The sequence below is a fragment of the Bos taurus genome, chromosome 11 (genome assembly GCF_002263795.3).
Source record: "Bos taurus isolate L1 Dominette 01449 registration number 42190680 breed Hereford chromosome 11, ARS-UCD2.0, whole genome shotgun sequence".
In the NCBI taxonomy this organism is placed as follows: Eukaryota; Metazoa; Chordata; class Mammalia; order Artiodactyla; family Bovidae; genus Bos; species Bos taurus.
In genome coordinates, this window is record NC_037338.1 from 67,727,839 (window position 1) to 67,752,636 (window position 24,798).

A 24,798-nucleotide genomic window follows, 5' to 3' on the forward strand; every position below is an offset into this window, starting at 1 on the left:
GAAATAAGACCAGAGCTGCACTATCATCCCACCTTACACACACAGGAAGACAAAGTACCACAAAAGGCATTAGGCAAACACTTGAAAACCTCTGGGAAGTTCACATCTCACTCATTTATAAACTGAGAGAAAAAACCTAGGCTGAACAGATACAAGTAAGCTTCCCAATAAGGGGACCACATCGCATTCTTCTGAGAATTCAGTGCTCAGAACAGCCCCTGGTAATAGCAAGCATTCAATAAAAGATCTCTGAACTGAAAACGAGTTAAATGTTTCTAATGGTACACTGAAGGACTTTTCCCTGTCCCAGGAAGATCACCCTAATATTCCCATGAAAGTGAAAATGTTAGTCGCTCAATCGTCTCCGACTCTTTGCAACCCTCCATGGACTGTAGCCATGGAATTCTCCAGACAAGAAAACTGAAGTGGGTAGCCATTCCTTTCTCCAGGGGATCTTCCTGACCAGGGATCAAACCTAGGTTTCCTGTATTGCAGGCAAATTCTTTACTGTTCGAGCCACCAGGGAAGCCCAAATACTCCCATAACTGACAACAATTTTCAAATGTGACTCTCTAGCCATCTTATACATTTTTCATAACCATTTTAGATATGCTACCATTTACCATAAAATTCACCTTTTCAGAGTGTATGATTAGTGGTGTTTAGTATTTCAGAGTTGTACAGCCATCACCTCTATCTAATTTTATATTTCCATCACCTCCAAAAAACCTATGTCCATTAGTAGTCACTCACCATTCCCCACCCCCATCCCTTCAGCTCCTGGCAACCATTACTTATTATTCCCTTATTTTTACTGTGGTAAAATACATAACATAAAATTTACTATTTTAATGATCTGTAAGTGTATAATTTAGTGGCATTAAGCACATTCACATTGTTGTACAATCGTCACAGTCACCCATCTCAGAACTTTTTCATGATCCCAAACTGAAGTTCTGCATCCATTAAATGCTAAATCTCATTCTCTCTGCTCCTCAGCCCCTGCTAACCACTAGTCTACCTTCTGTCTCTACAAATCTAACTTAGATATATATCCACTAAACACTAAATCCCCATTCCCTCCTCTCCTCAGCCCCTAAGGATAACTTAGATATAACCTCGTATCAGTGGAATCACACACTGAAGGACTTTTAAAAGAGGACTGGGCTCCACTGATAGCTGGCAGCCATAGTTATTCTATAAGGCTATAAAGGACAATGAACTCTAATAAGGCTGTCAATGTCAACCCCCATAAGACTTTGAAATAATAACATAGTTCATATGTAATTACCAGTATAGTCATCAAAGTTGACTCTTCCTCTCATTGTGTTCACAACTGACTCTGGCTGTTCAAAAATTTCCTTCTGCATAAAGGAACTGAAGTTGCCTAAAGTAATATAAATTGTATCATTAAAACAAAAATTAACAAGCCAAAGGGTAGGAAATTTGTATTCAAGTAAAAGTCTATCTCCTTCGATATAACCTTAGTAAATGAAATTAAACAAAAGGTCATGCAGTAGAGAACAATATTCATTTATGACACTTTACCCTATGGGAAGAAAAATAAGCAAGTATGGAGAAAAAAGCCTTTTATTAACTGTATACCTAAAATATGCAATTACAGCAAAACAGGGGAGTGAGACAAGCTTAAGGTTTAGAGTCAGATCTAGATTCAAATAATGGTTCTATTGTTATTATCTAAGAGGCTCTGGGAAACTCCTTAACCAGTTAAATCTGTTCTAACAGTTACTTCATAGTGTGGTGCTAAGGGTGCTAAGTCGCTTCAGTCGTGTCTGACTCTGTGCAACCCCACAGACAGCAGCCCACCAGGCTCCCCCGTCCCTGGGATTCTCCAGGCAAGAACACTGGAGTGGGTTGCCATTTCCTTCTCCAATGCATGAAAGTGAAAAGTGAAAGTGAAGCCGCTCAGTCGTGTCCGACCCTCAGCGACCCCGTGGTCTGCAGCCTTCCAGGCTCCTCCATCCATGGGATTTTCCAGGCAAGAGTACTGGAGTGGAGTGCCATTGCCTTCACCGTCATAGTGTGGTAGTGTGGGTTAATATAGTAAAGACTTGACATATATAGTCATTATGCAATAAACTTTAGCTCGTTTTTCACTACAACCCCATCAGAAAGGACTATAAAAACCCTTATCACCATAATCACAATAGTTAATAGAAACAAACATTATATAGAGCTCACTAAGCATGTCAGGCACTGCTGTCAGGGCTAATCCCCAAAACAACCTTAATGAGGTAAGTCCTATGATCTCCATTTCATATATGAGAAAGCTGAAGCACAAAGAGAAGAGACGAATAAAGAAGAGAACACAAACTATGCTTATAAAGCATCTTAAAAATATCAGTGCAGTTCAGTCGTTCAGTCGTGTCTGATCTTTGTGACCCCCAGGACTGTAGCACACCAGGCTTCCCTGTACTATTTAAATGATTGATTTCTTTTTTAATGTGAGAAACAACAAACTATGAGTTAGGTGGTAGCAGAATATGGTCAAATGAGCAGATACTTTCTCCAAAGAATCATCCCCCTTTCTGGTGTGAACCCTTCACTATTTTCTGTGTCACCAGATTCCTACACCAGGACAGGAAGGAGGATGTATCCTTTCCATCGAGGACACTGGGCTATAACAGGACAAAAACATTCACCCTTCATGATCTGCTGGAGTTCCATCTGGAGGGTCTGCACAGCTCGTCCAGGGTGATCTCCCGCAGTCCGTTTAATTCGATGGATAGAAAGACGGCCATCTACCACTGCGGCGACATCGTCATCCTCCAGAAAGATGACGCGATTGGTATGTTCGATGACAGCACTACAAAATGTTCCAGGAGACAGAACAATCAATAATCTAGGATGATTATTATAAATATAACTATCATTAGAACAAAAGGACCAAGTTTAAATACAAAGTTGCATCTGGCAGTATCTCTGATACATTTCTGGTTATCAGTGCTATTCCTTACAGAGAAATGAAGGAGGGGGTGGTCAATACAGACAATGAAAATAAAACCTCAGTCTAACAACCAAAGCCAAATTTGATGAGATCAGATCAGAAGGCATGGTTATTTCCTTCTCATCCTACTCACCACCAAGTCCTCCAATTTTAACTCCTAAATATTTCCCAGAGTTTCTCTGTGTCCACCACCACAAACCAGTTCAAGTTACTACCAGCCCTCACAGGACTACTGCAGCAACCTCCTAGCTTCCACCCCTGTTCCCTCTAACCTCCCTCCATCCACTCTCCATTTCTGCCAAAATGTGTATCAAAGGTCAATTCTAATCAAGATTTCTCCCTCACCCAGTAAACCAGCTGACACCTTCCCCTTAGTTCTCAGGAAAATAGCAAAATGCCTTTACCACAACCCCTACCTCATTCTCTGGCCTCATCTCCCACCAAACTTCCTCTCTCTACTCCAGCCACACTCACACCTGTTCTAGCTCTCACAGGCTGATGCACCTGCAGAGAATGAATGCTCTTCCCCTCCACCTCTTCACCGAGTTAACTCCTAGTAACTCTTTAAGTCTCAGTTCAAACATCACTCTCTTAAAGAAATGTACCATTAGGAAAGTTAAATCCCTCTATCACAGCATTCTGTAGCTCTTGTCACAAATGGAATTCTATACTTGGTGAGTATTCACTAAAATCTGTCTCCCCCCATTAAGGAAGAGATCCTTAAGGACAAGCAATATTTTTATTTTTACTCACCCTTGTCTCTTGAGCCCAGTACATTACTTTGCTGGAGTGTTCAATATGAATATATGAGTGAAAGAAAAAATGTTGAAATCCTTTCATAACTTCCAGCTCACTTAAGCCAAAACTGTCAACTCTGTAACAAGCCTACTTAATGACAGCAATGACACATCTCGGCACTGACTACATACCCTACACACCTGTAAAATTCAGAAAACAGTGAGGCTTGCTTTCCCACTGAGATAATACACCCTTTGCAGTCCTAACCTGCATGAATATTCATTTTTAGGTCCCCTTACTTTCAGGCACAATGAATGACTCAAACACCTGCTGGCAATTTGGGTGATTTCATTTTACCCTCATTACTATTTAAATTTCATTTATAAATGCCTCCAAGCATCCTACTGCATTTTCTCTCAAAATGTCTCAGTCTAGTACTATTTCCTATATAAGTGATTTTGCTGCCAGTTATTTTTCAATCAAAAAGATGTGTCCACACTGGATTAAAACTACAATCTAGGTAAGCAATTATACTTTCACTGGTATGATGCTAAGCCATTCTACTCTCCAATCTAAAAATCTCTCCTCCCAGGGAAGTTTGGGAGGGGATGGATACATATGTGACTGAGTTCCTTCACTATTCACCTGAAACTATCACAAAATTGCTAATTGGCTATACCACAATACAAAATAAAAAGTAAAAAAAAAAAAAAAAACAGGTAAAAATAAATAAATAAAATCTCTCCTCCCTATAAAACCTGGGTTATGGCTCTAAAAAAAGAGACAAAAAAAATACATGAGCTCCAAGTAAATATATCAGAACAAGTCTCAATGACCATTATCTCTTCTTTGCAGATGGACCTACATACTCTAAATTGAGAGAAAAGACATTCTAGGACCCCAGAATGGTCACCTTCACAACCTTAATTAACAAAGTTCTCCTATACAGCATGACTAGATTTATACAAAATGACTTTTTGGTTTCCTGCAGCCTAAGAAGCTTTACTAAAAATTTTCTCTGTATCAACCAATGATGCTCACCTTGCATCAGAAGCAAAGTAATATTCCACTGCTTTTTCTTCAACAGGGAAAAGGCAAGTTGTGCTGTCCACACGGGAGAGATTGCAGCTTCCTTTCTTATCTTTGCCTAGAGCGTGGAGTTAAAGGAATCAGCAAACACATAGAAAACTATGGCTGATTTCTAAGTATACACAACTTTCTACAAAATCAACAAAAAAACCATAGCAATGCAAAATAATTCCAGCAACTTTTCAATGCCAGGTAGATCACCCTATTTCCATGCAATAAGCCAACAAGAACAAAGGGCACAGAGTGAAAGAGCAACTATCAGACAGCGTGGCATATACAGTGCTATGTTATGCATTTTTTAATGTAATATTTCTTTTCCAAGTAAAAGGCAAATGATGTCACTAACTTTTTAAATGTATGTATAGCCTAATTTTAACTTTAAACAAAACTTAATGGAATTCATACATATAAATTTGTGCACTTAAACATTAAAATTACATTAAAAATATGAAAATTATGCAATGAAAAATAAAATGAAGGCTAGTGGCATATTTGTGTTACCTCCAAATAAAACTTCTCTAGATTTTAAAGGTAAGTAACAAATCAAAGTTCAGGCTACACTAATTCTGATTTAAAAACAAAACAATGATACTCTCTAACTGTGGTATACCATACAAGGCAGCTATTGCTAAGGACTGGAACTATAAACCCAGAACCTCTCCTTTCTTAAAAAAAAAAAAAAAAAACTGGATTTTCTTACATTTCTTTTAAGTCAGGATAAAGTGTAGTCCTTTTGTAATGGTAACATCTTTTAATTCTAGCACTGTAGAATTCTGGCATCTCTACTTAACTTGTTAAGCTACTGATGAAGAATTTCTTTTTCCTCTTTGACTAAAGTCAAAACTGGAAGGTATAATGAAGTTTGACCAATTAGCCAAATACAGAAAATACTATTAACTTAAAACTATATATATAAATTCTCAGAGACAAAAAAGTACCTTTCTCAAAGATCAGGACACAGTAGACCTTATAACCAATGGACACAATGGCCCAAGAATACTATAAATACACTTGTAAGAACTCATACTGTGTCCATCCTTTAAAATCAATGTGTACAAAAACTTGGTAGTAACTATTCTTAGTAACATATATCCAAAGTTCTCCACAGTCCACGATTATTTGATGTAATTTAGGCATGAAAACAAAACAGCTCTTCCCATCCATACCCAACAGTAGAAATGACACCATGCTTTTAAAAAATAAGTATAAGAAGACATCCCAGAGAAGACAACACTGCAGAAAGATAAAGCAGGTCAGTGTTTGCCAGAGGCTGGATACAGGGACAAGGGTTGACGACAGAGAGTCAGCTGAAGGAACTTTATAGGGGATGAATTGCTCTGTATCTCGACTGTGGAGGTGGTTATACAACTGACTGTGTTTGACAGAACTCATTAAATTGTACATCAGAAAGAACGAACTTTACTGTATGTGAAAAAGTAAGTTAAAAAATAAGCAAAAGGATCGGCTAGTACCTACATTTTTTACATAAAAACAACTAGCTTTGCTTATAAAATGTCCTACTGGGGTTGAGTTTCACCATATTCTTTCTTCCAATACTGGTTATTTCATTCTTCAAGTAACAAGGCACACTTAATTAAGGTATCACTGCCTATTTAAATGAACATTGCTTACATACATCTATATGACTCTTACAATCTGTAAAACGTCTTCCATCTGTTGATTATTTCATCTGATCTAAGTGGAAAACAATTATTATCATCCTACTTTATTTGGTCAGTGGTTACACCTGGAGAAAAAGCAATGCCTGAAAGCCACTCCCATGTTTTCCCCTATACACAGCCTCTTCAACAAGAGGCTGTACTTCAAAAACTTTTTACCTACTAAGAGCTAAAAAAATCAGGATTACTATAACACAACTCCTGATCTCAAAAAGATCTGTCTCATTACAAAGTTTTCTTCCAGCCTCTTAAGATCTTAGCCAATATTTTTCTATTGCTTCTAAAAGCAGCCTAAGACAATGTACAATGTTAACATGTAAGTAATAAATATACACAAGCAGAATCATTAAAAGAAACCTGAAACTCTGGATCCAAAATTTATACTGGTAGACTAGCTTTACTTCCAAAAAGAGTTGGAGGAGAAGAGGAAAATAAATTCTAACACCTCAGGATTTGAAGGTTATTTAAGGAAATAACTGTCTGCTCTAGATAAAATAGTGAAAGCAGCCACTATCTAAGGATGAATAGGTTTAGAGTACTTTGTTAAATCTTTTTTAAGAAGCCAAGAATTATGCATCAATAATATGGGTTTCAATCTCCTGAATTTACCACTCCCTGTGTCTTTTACCTAGAAAGTGTTTAGTAAAAAGGTAAACTAAAAGAACACATCATTTTTTGCTAATTATATCAATAAAATGATCTAGTTTGTATGGCTGAAAAGATAAATTTCAAACATAAATTTTTTTTTAATTCCAAATTCAAACAAACCCAATCAAGATATCGAATGTAAATCGAAAAGTAAAATGTCATGCATAAAACAAAATCCATTTAAACATATTTCGGCTAAATTATTCAAATAACTACCATGGAGTTCAATCTATAACAGCCTAACACACAATGCTCTTTTCCTAATCTTAGCATCTTATTTATAATAATATATCCTACATGATTTTAATTTAAAACAAAGGGGAAAAAAGTTACAATTTCAACCATTTCCTCAAATCTCAGAGATCTTAAAGAAACAAATTATTAAAAGCAGTTTTCTAAATGGCAAAAGCAGACAGACAAAATATACTCTGCAAATTAGAAAAATAAGGTCAAAATATGTTTCCCCATAAAATAAGCACATTTTTAGAGGCCCAGCACATTCATTCACTCCAAGAACAAAGAATTAGTAAAGAATGAACAAAAGAGGATAAAGGTTCCTCCCCATCCATGCAGAGTGCATTTCCCACCTCTTTCTCCCTGTGATCCCCACCGTGTGAATTTTGATCCAATCTGAGTCCTAGCTAAGGATATACAACAGAAAAAAATTCTACTCGTCAGAGAAATCACAAAAACAAATCCTTTTCATGTCTAGACAGAACTATATATATGAGTGGATCTGATCAAATGGGCATTTAATCAATTTATGGAAAACAAGTTTTTGTAGCTACTGCACTCAATTTATACATTTTCCCCGTACCATAATATAGGAATAGTTTTTACCTGTTCTGTAGAGAATTGGAATGTGGTCAGTAGACAGTTTATGCTCACTTCGTACACCAATCAACAGAGGGCTTCCTCGTCTGTTAGTACAAAATTAAACAGAATTAAACCATTTTTATAAATAATGCAGTAATGATACAAAATGTAAATATGATGAGGGAATGCTACTCAAATAATGCTTAAATTCTCCCTCTGAGGTCGACTTCAGATGTAACAAAAGAATGAGTTTTTAAAAAATATTCAAAGGTTAGCAAACTATGACCCACAGCCAGGTTTGTCTACTTTTACTGGAACATGGCCATGCCCATTCCTCTACTTATTTCTACGGTTGCTTTCACACTACAACAGCAAACTGAGTGGCATGGCATGGCCAAGAAAGCCTAAAATATTCACTATCTGGCCTGTTATAGAAAGGGCTACCCAGGTGGTTCAGTGGGTAAAGAATCTGCCTGCAATGCAGGAGATGCAGGAAAAGCAGGTTCCATCCCTGGGTCGCTAAGATTCCCTGGATGAGGGAACGGCAACCTACTCCAGTATTCCTGCCTGGAGAATTCCATGGACACAGAAGCCTGGGAGGCTACCGTCCACAGGGTCACAAAGAGTTGGACACAACTGAAGCAACTGAGCACGCCTGCATTATTACGGAAAAGGTTTGCAGACCCCTGTTCTATGATGATACGTTAAAAAGTTTCTCATTTTTAACATTAAATGGAAACTTTCTTTTGATAGATGAACAATATATGAACATTCAGCACTTTATCCTTAGTTCCTCTGACTTTTTAAAGACTCCTCTCTCTTACAAAGTCTTAGGCCTCCACACTGTTCTCAAAAGGACTTAATGCTTAGGCTTGAATATCCCAGCAAAAGCAATAATCGTACAATCATCTAGGACTTTGTCTAGAATATTTAGTTCCAAAAACTATGGATATTGTATAGAATACTCAACCTCCAAATTCACAAAGTAACAATGGTGCCCCACTGCAGACAAAAGGCCAATTACAAATGCCAGAATGGTTCTGCTTTGTTAAGGGTTTCTGTCACATAGAAGAAGAGTAAAACAGATAAGAAAACATGTGACAAAAATATATAGTCGACCTCCATATGCATGGGCTCCACATCTGCAGATTCAACCAACTGTGGACTGAAAATATTCAGGGAAAAAGAATTTGAGAAAGTTCCAAGAAAGCAAAACTTGAATTTGCCACACACTGGCAACATTTTTACACACTGGTAGTATATACATTGGATTTACAATTAAGTACATAAGATTTGTATCATATTAGGTATGTAAGTAATCTAGAGATGCTTTTAAGTATACAGGATATGTGTACAGGTTATACACAAATGCCACACCATTTTATATAGGGGACTTGAGTTTTGGGATTCACAAGGGTTTTTAGAACCAGTCCCTCATGGATACTAAGGGATGATTCTCACAAATATCTAGAAAAGGCAGAGCCATTATAGTAAAGGATCATTTTATAGTATAAAGAGAATATGCTTATAATTCAGAAGTTTCGAAATACATATAAATATTAGTCATTATTAAATCTATATATACCTTGTGCCAACTGCTTGGCCAGGAAAATGGACACTTTTAAATACAAGTGCAAAAGCACCTTCCTATGGAGGGAAAAAAAGTGCATTAGCAATATGTATTATAATCAACTGTTAAATGAGAAATGCCTAAAATATACTGGCTTCAGCACAGAAATTTTCAGTTCACACACTGCTCTTTTGCACTTTATAAATTAGCCTAAATTTCAGGCACTTATTCCAGCTTTGATGTTCCCAATATTCATTTTTTAAACAAGCCCACTCTTAAAATAGGGTCAAAGGATAATAGTTCAAAAACAGAGCATTATAAAAGTCACCTTTGTACATGCTACCAACGCTTCTCCTGTGTCCCATACTATGCATTAGTAAAGGAAGGGCAGAGTCAGAAAAGATACTAAGCTCCATATTCAAAACCCATTCTCTAGCCCAGAAATTCTCCATCACTGTTAACCTTCATTCTTTTTGAACTTGATGTGCTGTGTGTGCTGTGCTAAGTCGCTTCAGCCATGTCTGACTCTTTGTGACCCTTGATAATGAGACATATACACACACAGTCATAATTATTAACATGCACACCATACAACTCCCTCAACCCAAACTCCTCAGAGACAGGGTCTAAGGAAATCAAGAATGAATAAAGGAGGAACATAAGGTAGGAGAGGGAAGGAACAGAACAATCTGGGTTATACAATGAGTAGAAACAAAAAAAGGCTGGGAAAGCACACTACTCTGCCTTGAGTAAAGGGAAGAACAGTCCTCTACCTTCTCTATCCTCCTCATTCCTTTTGCTGCAGACACCGTAAGATCTGGGTGAGATGGGAGGAAGGGTGGACCTTTACAGAGAAGTAAAGAGCTTTCAAACGGGAAAGCCAGAGTTGTGGGGGTAGAAGGGTGGGGTGAAGTCACTATGTATTTGGACCTTTGTGTATTTTTGATATCTTTAAAGTAGGACAACTGGGATGAAATTTTAAAAAAATACCACTTTTCTCTTGGGCTGGGAAATATTCTTCTGAAAAGGTACAGTGCCAAGTAAAAGTCCCCATAAGGAAAAATTAATTGACTGTACTGGCTCAGAGACATGCAGACATTATCTCAGAATAATCAGTGTGTATTTCACCAAAGCTACCTTTTGCTAAGTTATTGACTGGGAAGAACACTTGAATGAGCAGGAAGTGGGAAAGTGATGAATCCCCAACTTACGTACTGTATACATGCTTGTGTGTGGTATGTATGGGTTTGTGTATGAGTACACACAGTTTTTCGACAAACTCTTCACATTTAGACATTTTTCATTCCCATGACACTAAATTATAGTGAAAGAAGTAAAATCATTAAAGCAGCAGTCTCAAAATTATTCAAATTGAATAGTTTTACACATATGGAGGAATAAAAGCAAAAAATGCTTGAAAAATTAGCTAGTTCCTACTTATCATTTTTTAAGTGTTTGTTTAATTGTGATTAACATTGGCAATAACTATCTTTAAAACTGTGGTTTAATACCAATTGTTGGATGACTCTCTCCACCAAGGTAGTAAAACTTGTATCTTGACTTTCCCGATTGTCATACATGTACTTAACAAGCTTGGCAATTGTCTCTGTGTCTGTTTCAGACTCAAAGTCATAGCCTTTACTTTCCTATAATTAGAAAGGAAAAAAAATTGACACATTTAAGGAAATATTCATAATATCTAAACTCTTTCTACGTAATTTTTTTCCTCAAAAATCTCATTAGCCAACTTCTGCTAGTCTTTTTTTGACCACCAAACACCCAATTATACCTACTGTTCAAAATTAAGGTCACCATCTAATTATGTGGAAGCCAAAATAGTAAGGTATTCCCTATGAACAAACATAATACTTATAATTATACAAATCTATATATGCCATATATGAATTAAATAAATTTTAAAATAATTAAAATATAATGAAATATGTAACATTCACAAAACATTAATTTCATTATGAACATAATGATTCTTTAATGATGATATTTCACTATCCGATCCAATGGCCATTAGCTATATGCGGCTATTTAAATTTACAGTGAAATAAAATTTTAAATTTAGTTCCTCATTCATCCCAGCTCCACAACCACACATGGACACTGGCTACCATTCTGGGACAGTACATGTATAGAAAGTTTCCATCACTGCAGAAAAGTTGAACTGGACAGCTCTGCTCAATCACTAATGAAGGTCATCATCATTATCATGACAATGTAGTATATAGCTATTTAGGGCATAGAGCCTTCATTCAATCTGTCTTAAGTCTTCTGACACTCTAGAAACTTTTAAAAATGACAAACAAGGTCTCTCTCAATGCAAAAGAGACTCTCCCAAATTCCAATTTTATTGACACTTTTGGGTCATTTATAATAAAGCCAAATAATTATTTCCTTTTCATGTAAGAAAACAAAAAAGTTCCACTGTCAACAAAGAAAACTCCAATAAACCACATACCCTGTAACTGTCGTAGGAATTATTTAATCATACCTAGATGGGATTTACTGCACATCCCAAACAACCTCAATGCTCTCATTAGAAATATTCTCAAAGACTGGTGGTCTTTTTAGGTCACTTTACTTACCAGAAACTTTTTCAAGTCCTTGTAGTTGGTGATGATTCCATTGTGAATAACAATAAATTCTAAAAAGAGATAAAATCACTGCTGACCAAAAAATTACAGGTCTAATAAACACAATAAATTGCCATTACTGTCAATAGATTTTTTTCTCACGTCAAAAAATTTGTAACATACTGTACTTCAGGTGTAATCAAGTATTATCCAGTTTTCATCATCAGATTACCTTCAGGTAGATCAGCAGCATAGTCCATGTGTAAAGGCACACAGTGCTTAGAAGTGGGTATAGCAGATTAATAGAATAAACTGGAGTTTAGAGGCATCAACTTCAGTTGTGGCTAAAATACCAGTCCAATGTCATCACGCAAAAGCAGCATGTTCCCTGGGCCAGTTTCTTCCATTTGCAAAACGAAAGGGTTGAACTAACTATATTCTCACTTCTTTTATCATTCAATCTTATGCATAAAACAATCCAAAGTTTAAAGAGAAAGGCTTTATCCAGTTTACACTAAATAAGTTCAAAACTAAAGTTATAGAACTTAGCAAGAAAAAAAGTTATTCAGTTTATATTTACCTGAGGTCCAGAAAATTCCAAGATCAAATACAGATGATAGTGGGATAATTTTTATTCATATTTTTGATTAAATAACTTTCAAAAATGTTAAAAATGTGATATCAACAGTTGACAACATTATCTTTAGCCACTTAGAATGTATGTTTAGAATGTATGTAAAGACTACTGTGGATTTACTATTCAAAGTTCATGTAAGTCAGGAGAGAAATTACTACTAAATTCACTTTTATATCAAATTATCAAAATTTTATTTTGATAACATTTGATAACTATCAAAATAAGATCTAATATTCTGGTCTTACATTAAGTGAGCTTGAACTGAATGCACTACAAACCAAATAATAAAATAAACATGTCACTAGATTAAGATCAGAGAAGGCGATGGCACCCCACTCCAGTACTCTTGCCTGGAAAATCCCATGGATGGAGGAGCCTAGTGGGCTGCAGTCCATGGGGTCGCTAAGAGTCGGACACGATTGAGCGACTTCCCTTTCACTTTTCTCTTTCACGCATTGGAGAAGGAAATGGCAACCCACTCCAGTGTTCTTGCCTGGAGAATCCCAGGGATGGGGGAGCCTGGTGGGCTTCCGTCTATGGGGTCGCGCAGAGTCGGACACGACTGAAGTGACTTAGCAGCAGCAGCAGCAGATTAAGATATCATAAAATACTATAATAACTTTAAAAAAATTTTAATGCTAGAACACAGAGAATCATAAATAGCTGATATAAAGCCTGAAGTTAAAGCCAAATTCTCAAAATATAATTATGGATATACATTTTCAGGAATCTTTTATAAAGATTGTCAGTGTTAAAAATTTCAGTAGCTTTCTAATTCAATCCAGTAATTATGTGAAGTATGAAAAACCTAAAAAAGATAGCTTCTGAATTAAAAATTTCAGTAGCTTTCTAATTCAATCCAGTAATTATGTGAAGTATGAAAAACCTAAAAAAGATGGCTTCTGAATTAAATTACAAAATCTTACCTCAAAGGGATATATACACACACATACATATGCATATTTATACATATATTCATATGTATGCATTCGCTTATTTTTAAAAACCATGGAAGAAGAGACACTAAAAATTTTGTTAAATGCTTATATACAGGAAAAGATGAAATAAGGAAAAGGAAATAAGATAGAAGCTAGACTTATTTTAGTATGTCTTTTTTATAGGTGTGACCTCTGAGAACTATGCAAATATTTTAAATAAAAACGGTTTAAGAAAATCAATCCCTAAAATTCAAAATAAAATACATTAACAGAATGCTGTACCCAGCTAGCAGCACAACCACTTACAGAAGGATTAGTCCAAGTGACTCCAAAATACAGTAATTTGATTATACATCCCTAGAGAGATATCCCTTAAGTACAAAAGAAAGTAACAAAAAACAATAAATATACTGTTGTGGCAATGTTGGCATTATGATTCTGTTGTACATGTATCATTTGATAGATCATGTAAGTATGTCGCTGGTGTTAAGAACTAAGGTTTTAAGTGTTATTGACAGGAAACATATAAATCAATGAGGTAAAATAAAAACTGTATAGCCCTGGATTTGAATTGGAAGCATTAGTGTAAAATTATCTGTATATTCTTTTTAAATTTATGCAGGCACACATGGACACACACACACACAGGTGTGTGTGTCTGTGTGTGTGTGTCTCTATCTCTTAGCTCTGCCCACTGAAAAGGCCTAGGTACAACAAGCACTTCCCTGGTTAATAGTCTTTTTTTTTTTTTTTGGAGCACAAATATATAAGAACACAGTGTTAGTAGCTTGAACTAACAGAAGTTTTAAAAGGTGCCCATTTACTATCAAGAAGCCTCATAACAGAAATGTATCTCAGGCTTCCAAGACTGCAGAAAATAAGCAGGATGGGATGGAGATTATTTCTTGTGTTTAACAGAAAATTCGGGTACAAAAAAGATCTTCACGACCCAGATAATCACAATGGTGTGATCACTCACCTAGAGCCAGACATCCTGGAATGTGAAGTCAAGTGGGCCTTAGAAAGCATCACTACAAACAAAGCTAGTGGAGGTGATGGAATTCCAGTTGAGCTATTGCAAATCCTGAAAGATGATGCTGTGAAAGGGCTGCACTCAATATGCCAGCGAATTTGGAAGACTCAGCAGTGGCCACAGGACTGGAAAAGGTCAGTTTTCATTCCAATCCCAAAGAAAGGCAATGCCAAAGAATGCTCAAACTATCGCACAATTGCACTCACCTCACACCCTAGTAAAGTAATGCTCCAAATTCTCCAAGCCAGGCTTCAGCAATACATGAACCGTGAACTTCCAGATGTTCAAGCGGGTTTTAGAAAAGGCAGAGGAACCAGAGATCAAATTGCGAACATCCGCTGGATCATAGAAAAAGGAAGAGAGTTCCAGAAAAACATCTATTTCTGCTTTACTGACTATGCCAAAACCTTTGACTGTGTGGATCACAATCAGATCAGATCAGTCGCTCAGTTGTGTCCGACTCTTTGCGACCCCATGAATCACAATAAACTGTGGAAAATTCTTAGAGATGGGAATACCAGACCACCTGACTTGCCTCTTGAGAAATCTATATGCAGGTCAGGAAGCAACAGTTAGAACTGGACATGGAACAACAAACTGGTTCCAAATAGGAAAAGGAGTACGTCAAGGCTGTCTATTATTGTCACCCTGCTTATTTAACTTCTATGCAGAGTACGTCATGAGGAACACTGGGCTGGAGGAAGCACAAACTGGAATCAAGATTGCCAGAAGAAATATCAATAACCTCAGATATGCAGATGACACCACCCTTATGGCAGAAAGTGAAGAGGAACTCAAAAGCCTCTTGATGGAAGTGAAAGAGGAGAGTGAAAAAGTTGGCTTAAAGCTCAACATTCAGAAGACTAAGATCATGGTATCTGGTCCCATCACTTCATGGGAAATAGATGGGGAAACAGCGTCAGAGTTATTTTGGGGGGCTCCAAAATCACTGCAGATGGTGACTGCAGCCATGAAATTAAAAGGCGCTTACTCCTTAGAAGGAAATTTATGACCAACCTAGATATCATATTGAAAAACAGAGACATTACTTTGCCAACAAAGGTTCGTCTGGTCAAGGCTATGGTGTTTCCAGTAGTCTTGTATGGATGTGAGAGTTGGACTGTGAAGAAAGCTGAGCACTGAAGAGTTGATGCTTTTGAACTGTGGTGTTGGAGAAGACTCTTGAGAGTCCCTTGGACTGCAAGATCCAACCAGTCCATTCTAAAGGAGATCAATCCTAGGTATTCTTTGGAAGAACTGATGCTAAAGCTGAAACTCCAGTACTTTGGCCACCTCATGTGAAGAGTTGACTCACTGGAAAAGACTCTGATGCTGGGAGGGACTGGGGGCAGGAGGAGAAGGGGATGACAGAGGATGAGATGGCTGGATGGCATCACCGACTCGATGGACGTGAGTCCGAGTGAACTCCGGGTGTTGGTGATGGACAGGGAGGCCTGGCGTGCTGCAATTCATGGGGTCACAGAGAGTCAGACACGACTGAGCGACTGAACTGAACTGAACAGAAAATTCAAAGAACAAAGTTTAAAATTTAAAGAAATAATTGCTAGCCTAGTACTTTATAATATAAACTGCACTTTTGGGGAAAAAACTGTTTTTTCGGTGATGGTTTCATCTTTCATTTCTTTTAGCTGTGTAGGAAATTTTTAAAAATGTGTTTTCTTGAGTTTTCCATGTTCTTGTTAATACACGTTTCAGTAGGCTGCCGTCCATTAAGCCTGCAGGGGCCCTCCTGGCTATTTCTGAATTGTGTTGTGTACATGTGTGTCTGAGAGCTCAGACAGCTTATCTTCTTACAGTACTTAGTTGTTTGCTTTTTTGTTAGATAAAACATTAGCAATGTATCCTTTCCCTACTCCCTGCCATCAAACCCATTAAGATTTAAAATCTTTGTCAAACAGATGATTTTAGAACTTGGGAGGTGGTAGTTAAAAAAAAAAATTCTTACACAAACCACCTACTCCATAAGCACAGGCCTGTGAACTTTTCCCTCACAACTCTACATTTCTACTTTAAGTAACCGACCTTTCAACTCTACCCATTTAGAGGAACCAACCAACCATGAAAAGGGGGTACAGAGTTTACCCTCATCTTCTGCCTTTAGTTCTGTCACATGAAAAAAATCTCACTCTGCCCCCGTATCCTTCTCAAATCTTCACGAGGAGGAAAGTTCTCTTCTACAACTATCCATGCTCCTCAGATCTGCTATGTATGCGGTGCAGACTCACAGTGGAGAGGAGGGAGAGTGACAGGAGGACTCAGGTAGACTCTATGGCACCTTCCTCCACATACAAGGGCAGGTTGTCCCCCCAGCCCTCTCCTGAGCAGCTGACTCAACCCATCCTGGCTCCTCATTCAGACAGCTTGTCACTGAGGAAGAAGACTCACAGATGCCTTAATTTATTTAAACTTGGGTGGCTGTCTAATATGACTAAATGACACGGGAACAATCATCCCTAAATAAACACTTTCTTCTAGAGATGTCTCTGCTCGTCTGTTTCTATGCTGCATCCATTTTTCCAGGTTCAGTGGTAGAATGTGGCGCTCTAGTTCCTGCTGGGGCTTACTTGAAGCAGAAAGTGAATCCTTTTCCAATAATTTCACAGTACTTGTGATTTCAGACATCAGTTCAGATAGCTTACACTTTGTCAGCCTTCACCAATGCCTTAATTCATTTTTAGATTTTGCTGTGGTTTTTCATTTTCTGGCTGAGCTGGTTTTTCGTTGTTGCTCAGGCTTTTCTGTAGTTGCAGCGAGAGGGGGGCTACTCTCTAGCTGCGGTGCAGAGGGCTCTCCTTGCGGCGTCTTCTCTTACTGTGCAGCATGGGCCCTAGAGCACACTCACTCAGCAGTTGTGGTGCACAGGCTTAGCTGCCCTGCAACATGTGGGATCTTCCCAGACTAGGGATCAAACCTGTAACCCATGCACTGCTAGGTGAATTCTTAACCACCGGACTACCAGGGAGGCCCATGCCTTAATTCTTGACACTACAAGGTGGAACTATCAATGAGATCACATAAGCTACTGTTGGACAAATTTGTAAGACAGAAATTCATTACATATTTCTCGACTGTCAGAACTGAGCAGTGTGATGTAGGTAGGCTCTGGAGGAATAATGGTAATAAGTTATCTGGGTATCCAAGTGTCTGAAAGACCTCTCTGGAAACACAAATATATAATAAAGACAGAAGACAGTTATCAGGGAGGGTGCTTATTACATAGTTTAATTTGGATCTGATTATTCTCCTACTGCAGAGGAAAGAGTACTTTCAATATAACATCTGCATACTAAGAGGTAGCATAGCAATTAATCTCAGTGCAAAACTAAATCAAGCTTTCTATCTTCTGGGAAAAAACTTAGATTTTTTTTTTTTTAGAAATTAGATACTCTTTTCTATCTAGTTTGCTGTGCTGTGCTTAAGTCACTTCAGTCATGTCTGACTCTTTGCAACCCCAAGGACTGTGGCCCACCAGGCTCCTCTGTCCATGGAATTCTCCAGGCAAGAATACTACAGTGGGTTGCCATGCCCTCCTCCAGGGGATCTTCCCCATCCAGGGATCGAACCCATGTCTCTTACGTCTATCTGCATTGGCAGGTGAGTTCTTTACCACTAGCACTACCTGGGAAGCACCCCATTTTCTAGTGTACTGAACTTTAAAAATTAAAGCGCTCACATTTTTTAAAGTCCTTTTTTACATAAAGTAGAATTTCTAACTTACAGGTCTATATAGAAACCAATCTGAACTGGACAAACTATGGATTCAACATGCAGATGAGATTTCTTCCTATGGTTACCCTGATACCCACATTCAAAAGCATCCTATAAAAAACTGCTTCAAAATCTTTCTGAAATCATAATAGTGCAGCAAAACCACAAGTAAACAACTGCCTGCTGCTGCTGCTACGTCGCTTCAGTCGTGTCGGACTCTGTGCGACCCCATAGACGGAAGCCCATCAGGCTCCCCCGTCCCTGGGATTCTCTAGGCGAGAACACTGGAGTGGGTTGCCATTTCCTTCTGAAAAGTGAAAGTGAAAGTGACGTCGCTCAGTCATGTCCAACTCTTAGCAACCCCTATTAACCTGTTATTTCAAATACTGATTGAAAAACCAACAAGCATTTTTTTGCGCAACTTTTTAAAACACTATAAGTTGAAATATCAAACATGCACAGAACTGTTCCTTCACAGAAGGCAAGAAACTGCCAGCACACCACATGGGAAGCCATTCTCAGTGCTGTTGGCTATGAAAGTGGGCCTCCTCCAGGGTCTGGCTGATGTGGAAGTAAGGGCCTTGGCACAGCATGGACTGCTCGGCACAGGCTGGGGATGCTGTGGGCTGGACTGGCGACGAGGTGGTTTAAGCTGCTTTCAAGCCCACTGGCCCTGTCTAGGTTACTGATGCTGTTGCTATTGCTGCTCCCACCATTAACACTGCTAGAAGACTATGTGTCCCAGGAGTTATGAAAGACAGGGTTTCTACTATTCCTTTGGTGGTCTTCTTCAATGCTTTCCTTCTCCTTTTCCTGCAGCAAAGGTACTCACCCACCGCAGCTGGCAGAGGGGAGTAACAAGGCCCCAGGAGAAGAGGGGACAGACAGTGCTGTGTTTCTGTGGTTGCCACGCCCACTCCCTCAGGCCGCAGCTCTCACTGTATGGCAGTACCCCTCTCACTGTAAGTGGTATCCTTACTTCCAGCATCTGCTCCACATCCACCCCCACAGCCACTGTGATACCCAGGCTTAGAGTCTTTATTGTTTCCACTGAAAGGAACTAGGGTTCTTTAGAGAACTGGCTGATTTCAAGTTTGGGGCAGGATTAGAAAAACCTGCATATCTTCAACTACCAAAATAACAAAGACTACTGGACCTACTTGGATCACATCAAAAGTACTCAGGAGTCAACCTGAAGAAGCTCCCAGTGACTAAAGATGCAAAATTTTGTGCATCAATATAGATAACTACTTCAGTGTTTTGAAACAAAATATTTTAAATCCATGAATTTATAATAACAACGAAAAAATCTGTTCATCTTGGACCATTAGAACCACTTCATTTGAAAAATGGTAAATAACGGGGGAAAAATTAAACATTTATCTTGCCTTTCCTAGACAATCTGTACATCTGGGCAATCAAACTGTTAACATGGAGAAGCTTCTCTTTATCAAAGTATTTAGACACAGAGAATCATGAATCATGTGAAATAACACCACAGGATGCATGCCATTAGCAAGATTTAGACTGTAGGAAACTCAATAGTACAAATAACAGAGTAAACTGCAAGGAAGAAAGGAGAGAAAAGGAGAAGTCTCTTAGGAGACAAATCAATCTGCTAGGTCCTTACTTTTTAGAAACACACTCTTACATAATTACAGATTAATTGCTATGATATCCAGTTATCTGTGATATATGTATCTATGTGCTACCTACTGGCTTCCAAAACACAAACATTCCAAAGTGTGTACAATCCGTCCATACCATTATTTTTATCAGACCGCTGGGGGTGGCTATTGACAGGATTCGGTTCACCATGCGTTGCCCAACGGGTATGAGCTATTCCAAGGTGTACATCAAATTCTATATCCAAATCCATATCTTGTTGTTCTGAAGAAGATAAAATAAAAAATTCCAATATTAAATCAAACTGTAGTGATAATGCTATAAGCTGTATTTAAATTATTACAGTCTTACACCTGGAATATACAATTATTAAAACTGAAGATCAGGCTTGTTCAAACAGTAATTAAAAGACTTAGAGGAGTTAATGCAGCTGAAATATTTAGGGTAAATGGTTCCAATAACAACCCCAAAAGTGTGTACAAAGAGATAAAGCAAATATGACAAAATGTTGACAACTGGTAAAAATAGATGAAGTATATGGATGATTAATGTACTATTCTTTCAATTTTTCTACAAATTTGAAAATTTTCAAACTTATGGTCAAAAAGAGTTAATATGATCTTTAAAAATCTTATTTAATCCTTTCTTTGAAAAAAAATTAGTATCATTTTAATTAGTATCATGTTAAGAAAAATTCGTTTTCTCAGTGCCACACAACCTTATGACCACAATGTCTTTGGTCCCCAGTGAGTGGCCTGTATCTCACACCATAAACTGCAATTATGAAGTTTCCAAAATCAAAGAACAGTCCTTGAGAACAAAGCAATACTATGAAAGCATGAGGTTACAGGCTGGTGTTCCTCCTCTGTTTTAAAAAGCAGGTACTCTAATTCCTTCTCCCTATGAACTCTTTTTTCTTCTTCCAGGGGAAAGAAAGAAAGAAAAAAAAAAAAGAGTTCTAGTATATACTAAGAATGTCCCCTTTTAATTGCCTACATACAAAATTCATTTGGCTAAGGAAGCAAATAACAAAGCTTATCAAATTAGGTCGAAATTAAGAGCAAACTGCTGAGAAGTCTGAACAGGAAAGTCCATGCAGTTTAATATACTGTCTTTGTGGGTTTTATCCTGGCTAATCAAAGGTCATTCTAAAATACAAATCTGATCAAGAAACAATGCTTAAAATCCTTGAATAGACTTCCAATTACTTAAAATGTGGTTTGCATCCCTAGTTACCCATATGAACCATCCTAAACCTGGTCAGGGATTTATACGTAGATTCTCAAATTCTAACACACAACTCAAAAACTATTTTCTCACAAGATAAAGCCCCAACACCTTTTCACAATATACAAGGCCCTTCACCATTTGGCCCCCACCTACCTTTCCATCCCCTTTCCATCCTCATCTCCCAACCCTCTCCAGTCACTCCTCAAAGCTCTCAATGCACCTGTTACAAATAACAGCAGCTAACATTTATGGAGAACTTATCTTGTGTGAGGTACTACAGATACCTCCTCACTCTATTCCTATCACTCTGACCATCATCTCTACACTGGACTACTAAACAGAATCCTAAATGGTGGCCCTGTGTCCACTCTTCCTTCTGTACAATCTAGCCAAAGTGATCCACCCAAAGCAGAAGTTAGATCACGTTACTTCCTATGCAAAATGTTCCAATGGCTTCCCAACAAACAGCAAAATCCATTGTTCTGAAGACCCTCTGTGCCCTAGCCATCAGCCTCCTCTCTAGCCTCATCTCCTGCACTCTACTCCTCACTTACTGAGCTTTAGCCCCACTGACTTCCAGCTGCAAGCAGGCCAAGCCCACACACAATCTATGCACTTGGTGTTCCCTCCTCCTAGAATTCCCTCATACAGACAATCACATGATCTCTGCTCAAATGTCACCTCTACCATACTTGTCCTTTATAGCACTGATCTCTACCTGATATTATGTATTTATTTGTTGTCTGGCTCTCTCACTGGACAGTAAGCTCCATCTGGGCAGGGACTTTGCTTATCTTCTTCTCTGTCCTCAGGGCCTAGAACAATGGCTGGTATACAACAGGTACTCAATAGATATTCATTCTGTTACTGAATCCTCACAATTCGATTACATACTATTAGGTATAACTGTCCCCATTTTATAGATGAAGAAACAGGCTCACAAGGTCACAAAACCTGCCCTAGGTCATGGCTATAGGAAGCAGAGATAGAATTTGAAGCCAAGACTGGCTGCTTCCAGAGCCTAAGATTAAAACCACAGTGTACACTCTTCTGTACTATTACAACATTTGACATGTTGTCAACCTGGCTTCTACCAGAATTTAAGTTCTACAAAAAGGAGGAGCTTGTCTTATTATCTTTGAATTCTAAGTATTAAGCTATATAGAGCAGATACTCGAATTTTTGTTGGCTAGCTCAATCAATCAACGGAGAAAAATCGTCAGTGTCTTTTCTGATTTAACAGTGTTCTAAATAATTAAGGCAACCTGATAAATGACCTCCAGAAAAGTAAGGATCACCGTTTATTACTACTTAACAGGCCAATACAAGCAATGAAAACACGTAATTAGCTTTTTTAGATTAAGGTTAACTGTAACTGAAAGCAGTATGTCCCGTCACATACTGGCAAGACAAAGTACATCAGAGAAAATAACAGGAGTCTATAAAATGAACCCATTTCAAATTCAAGGTAATTACCATATCTAGTACACTGTTGGAGAAGGCAATGGCACCCCACTCCAGTACTCTTGCCTGGAAAATCCCATGGGTGGAGGAGCCTGGTAGGCTCCAATCCATGGGGTCGTTAAGAGTTGGGCACGACTGAGTGACTTCACTTTCACTTTTCATTTTCATGCATTGGAGAAGAAAATGGCAACCCACTCCAGTGTTCTTGCCTGGAGAATCCCAGGGACGGCGGAGCCTGCTGGGCTGCCATCTATGGGGTCGCACAGAGTTGGACACGACTGAAGTGACTTAGCAGCAGCAGCAGTACACTGTTGCCAAAGGAACTTTATTTAAGGTCTAATAAGAAAAAAATCATTGCTACAACAATACACAAATTCCCCACAAGTAGTATTTCAGGTTTTATAGATTAATCATGGCTCCAATCCTGACTGTTTCTATTCGCTGTTACTCCACTCTAAAGCCATGTACCCATGTTCCTTATTAATTAAACTGAGAGCTCATTCAATTCCCCAACAGTTCATGACATCTTTTACACTCTCCTTAAGACTCAATTCTATGTAGTCCCTCAATCTCTACCTTACTCAGCTTTCTTTCACCTCATAACTGTTTAAATCAGCTTTTCTTTTGCCCTTAACCCCTACGAAGGCTAACTCCCTACCCAAACCCACCTTTCTGAGCTGGAATGCCTCAATCACTTCCTTTCTTGCATCTTCTCTCTTCCCCCTGCATTCACTCCCAAGGCTCTTTGTCCCCTGGGTACCTTTTCTCAGATGTCACCTTTCTTAATAGTCCAAACATATTTAATGTGCTGGTAATAACAAAATACCTAAATACCTACACCCAGAGAACAAATGTTAACATATTAATATAATCATTTGTGTTTTACAGCTTTAAGATATAAAATACTAAAAAAATCTTTAGTTGTCATGATCTAGGATAGCAATCCTCTTCTGCCTTTCCTCTGCTCCCAAACCTCACTGGCTTTACTGTTGACACCATCTAAAGTCAGTACCTGCTCCTCTGAGCTTCAATTTCCTCATCTGCAAATGAGGAAGATAATTTTAACTACTCCACAGTTACAATGAGGACTACACAGAAGGCATTCAGTCAAGCGTCTGGGACACAGAAAGCAACAAATGTCAGCAAGTATTATCCAAGTTAGAAGCTACCAATAACCAGTCTAATGACCTTCTTTGAGATGTCTTCCTTCCCTTTTGTCTTAAGAGGTTAAACACTAACACACTGGCAATAACAAAATAAACACCACAAATATCCAAACAACACACTCCAAATTAACAAATGTTAATTTCTAGCCATTTATGCTTTAGATCTATTTAAGTCCTGAAATGTAAAAAAAAAAATGCAATTGGTGCCTCCTTTATACCCTACTTCATTCCTTTCCTCCCCAAAGGAGTCACAAGAGCTTTCCCACCTGTGCCTTCAAACTTCCATTGTGCTAATACAGCTATAAATTATAGTGTTCTTCTTTTTAATAGCACAATACTGTACATACCTTTCCACAGGTTTTGTGTTTTTTTTTTCACTCCAATATTAGGTTCTCAGAAAGCAGAGCCAGAGCTGGTACATACCTTCCAGAAGCTAAATATGGTCATTCACTGTCACATACAGCTTATTCTCCCATTCCCTCACTGGTGGACACTGAAGTTGCTTCTAAACTTTGCTGCAATGCCATCTAATTGTCATGTCTCCTTGTCATAGTGTTTCTTTCGAGTACACGCCCACGAATGGAAGTGCCTGGCCATAAGGGATAAGCATCTCCCATTTAGACAGTGCCAGACTGCTCTCCCAAGGGACTCATCAGGTACAAATTCTCCAGCTCTGTCTGCAAGTGACCATTCCAGAAAAGAGATCACTTTCCTGCAGGAGGGAACATGTTTCAATATGACGACATTCAAAGATGGTGATTCTGGTCACTATCTTCCTTTCCAGCCTGCCATACTCACTGACCAACAATGCAGCTTTGAAAGCTATCTACCATTCCATCAAACTTGCCTTCCCTATTCTTACTTTGACCCAAGCTAATCTAC

The 24,798-nt window shown here is 38.3% G+C and overlaps 1 protein-coding gene across 3 annotated transcripts in view; it reads right to left on the bottom strand.

Moving 5' to 3' along the window:
* GFPT1 (glutamine--fructose-6-phosphate transaminase 1) overlaps positions 1 to 24,798 on the bottom strand; it is a 75,884-nt gene that overhangs the window by 25,608 nt on the left and 25,478 nt on the right. For 2 of the 3 annotated variants that reach the window (XM_024998270.2, NM_001109961.1), the window contains 8 exon segments: positions 20,195 to 20,320; positions 12,106 to 12,164; positions 11,020 to 11,154; positions 9,524 to 9,585; positions 7,963 to 8,042; positions 4,748 to 4,853; positions 2,664 to 2,827; positions 1,292 to 1,387 (listed from right to left, as the gene is read on the bottom strand). In XM_024998270.2, coding sequence (XP_024854038.1) covers positions 1,292 to 1,387; positions 2,664 to 2,827; positions 4,748 to 4,853; positions 7,963 to 8,042; positions 9,524 to 9,585; positions 11,020 to 11,154; positions 12,106 to 12,164; positions 20,195 to 20,309 — 817 coding nt within the window. In that variant the 5' untranslated portion in view covers positions 20,310 to 20,320. 3 annotated transcript variants of the gene reach the window in all.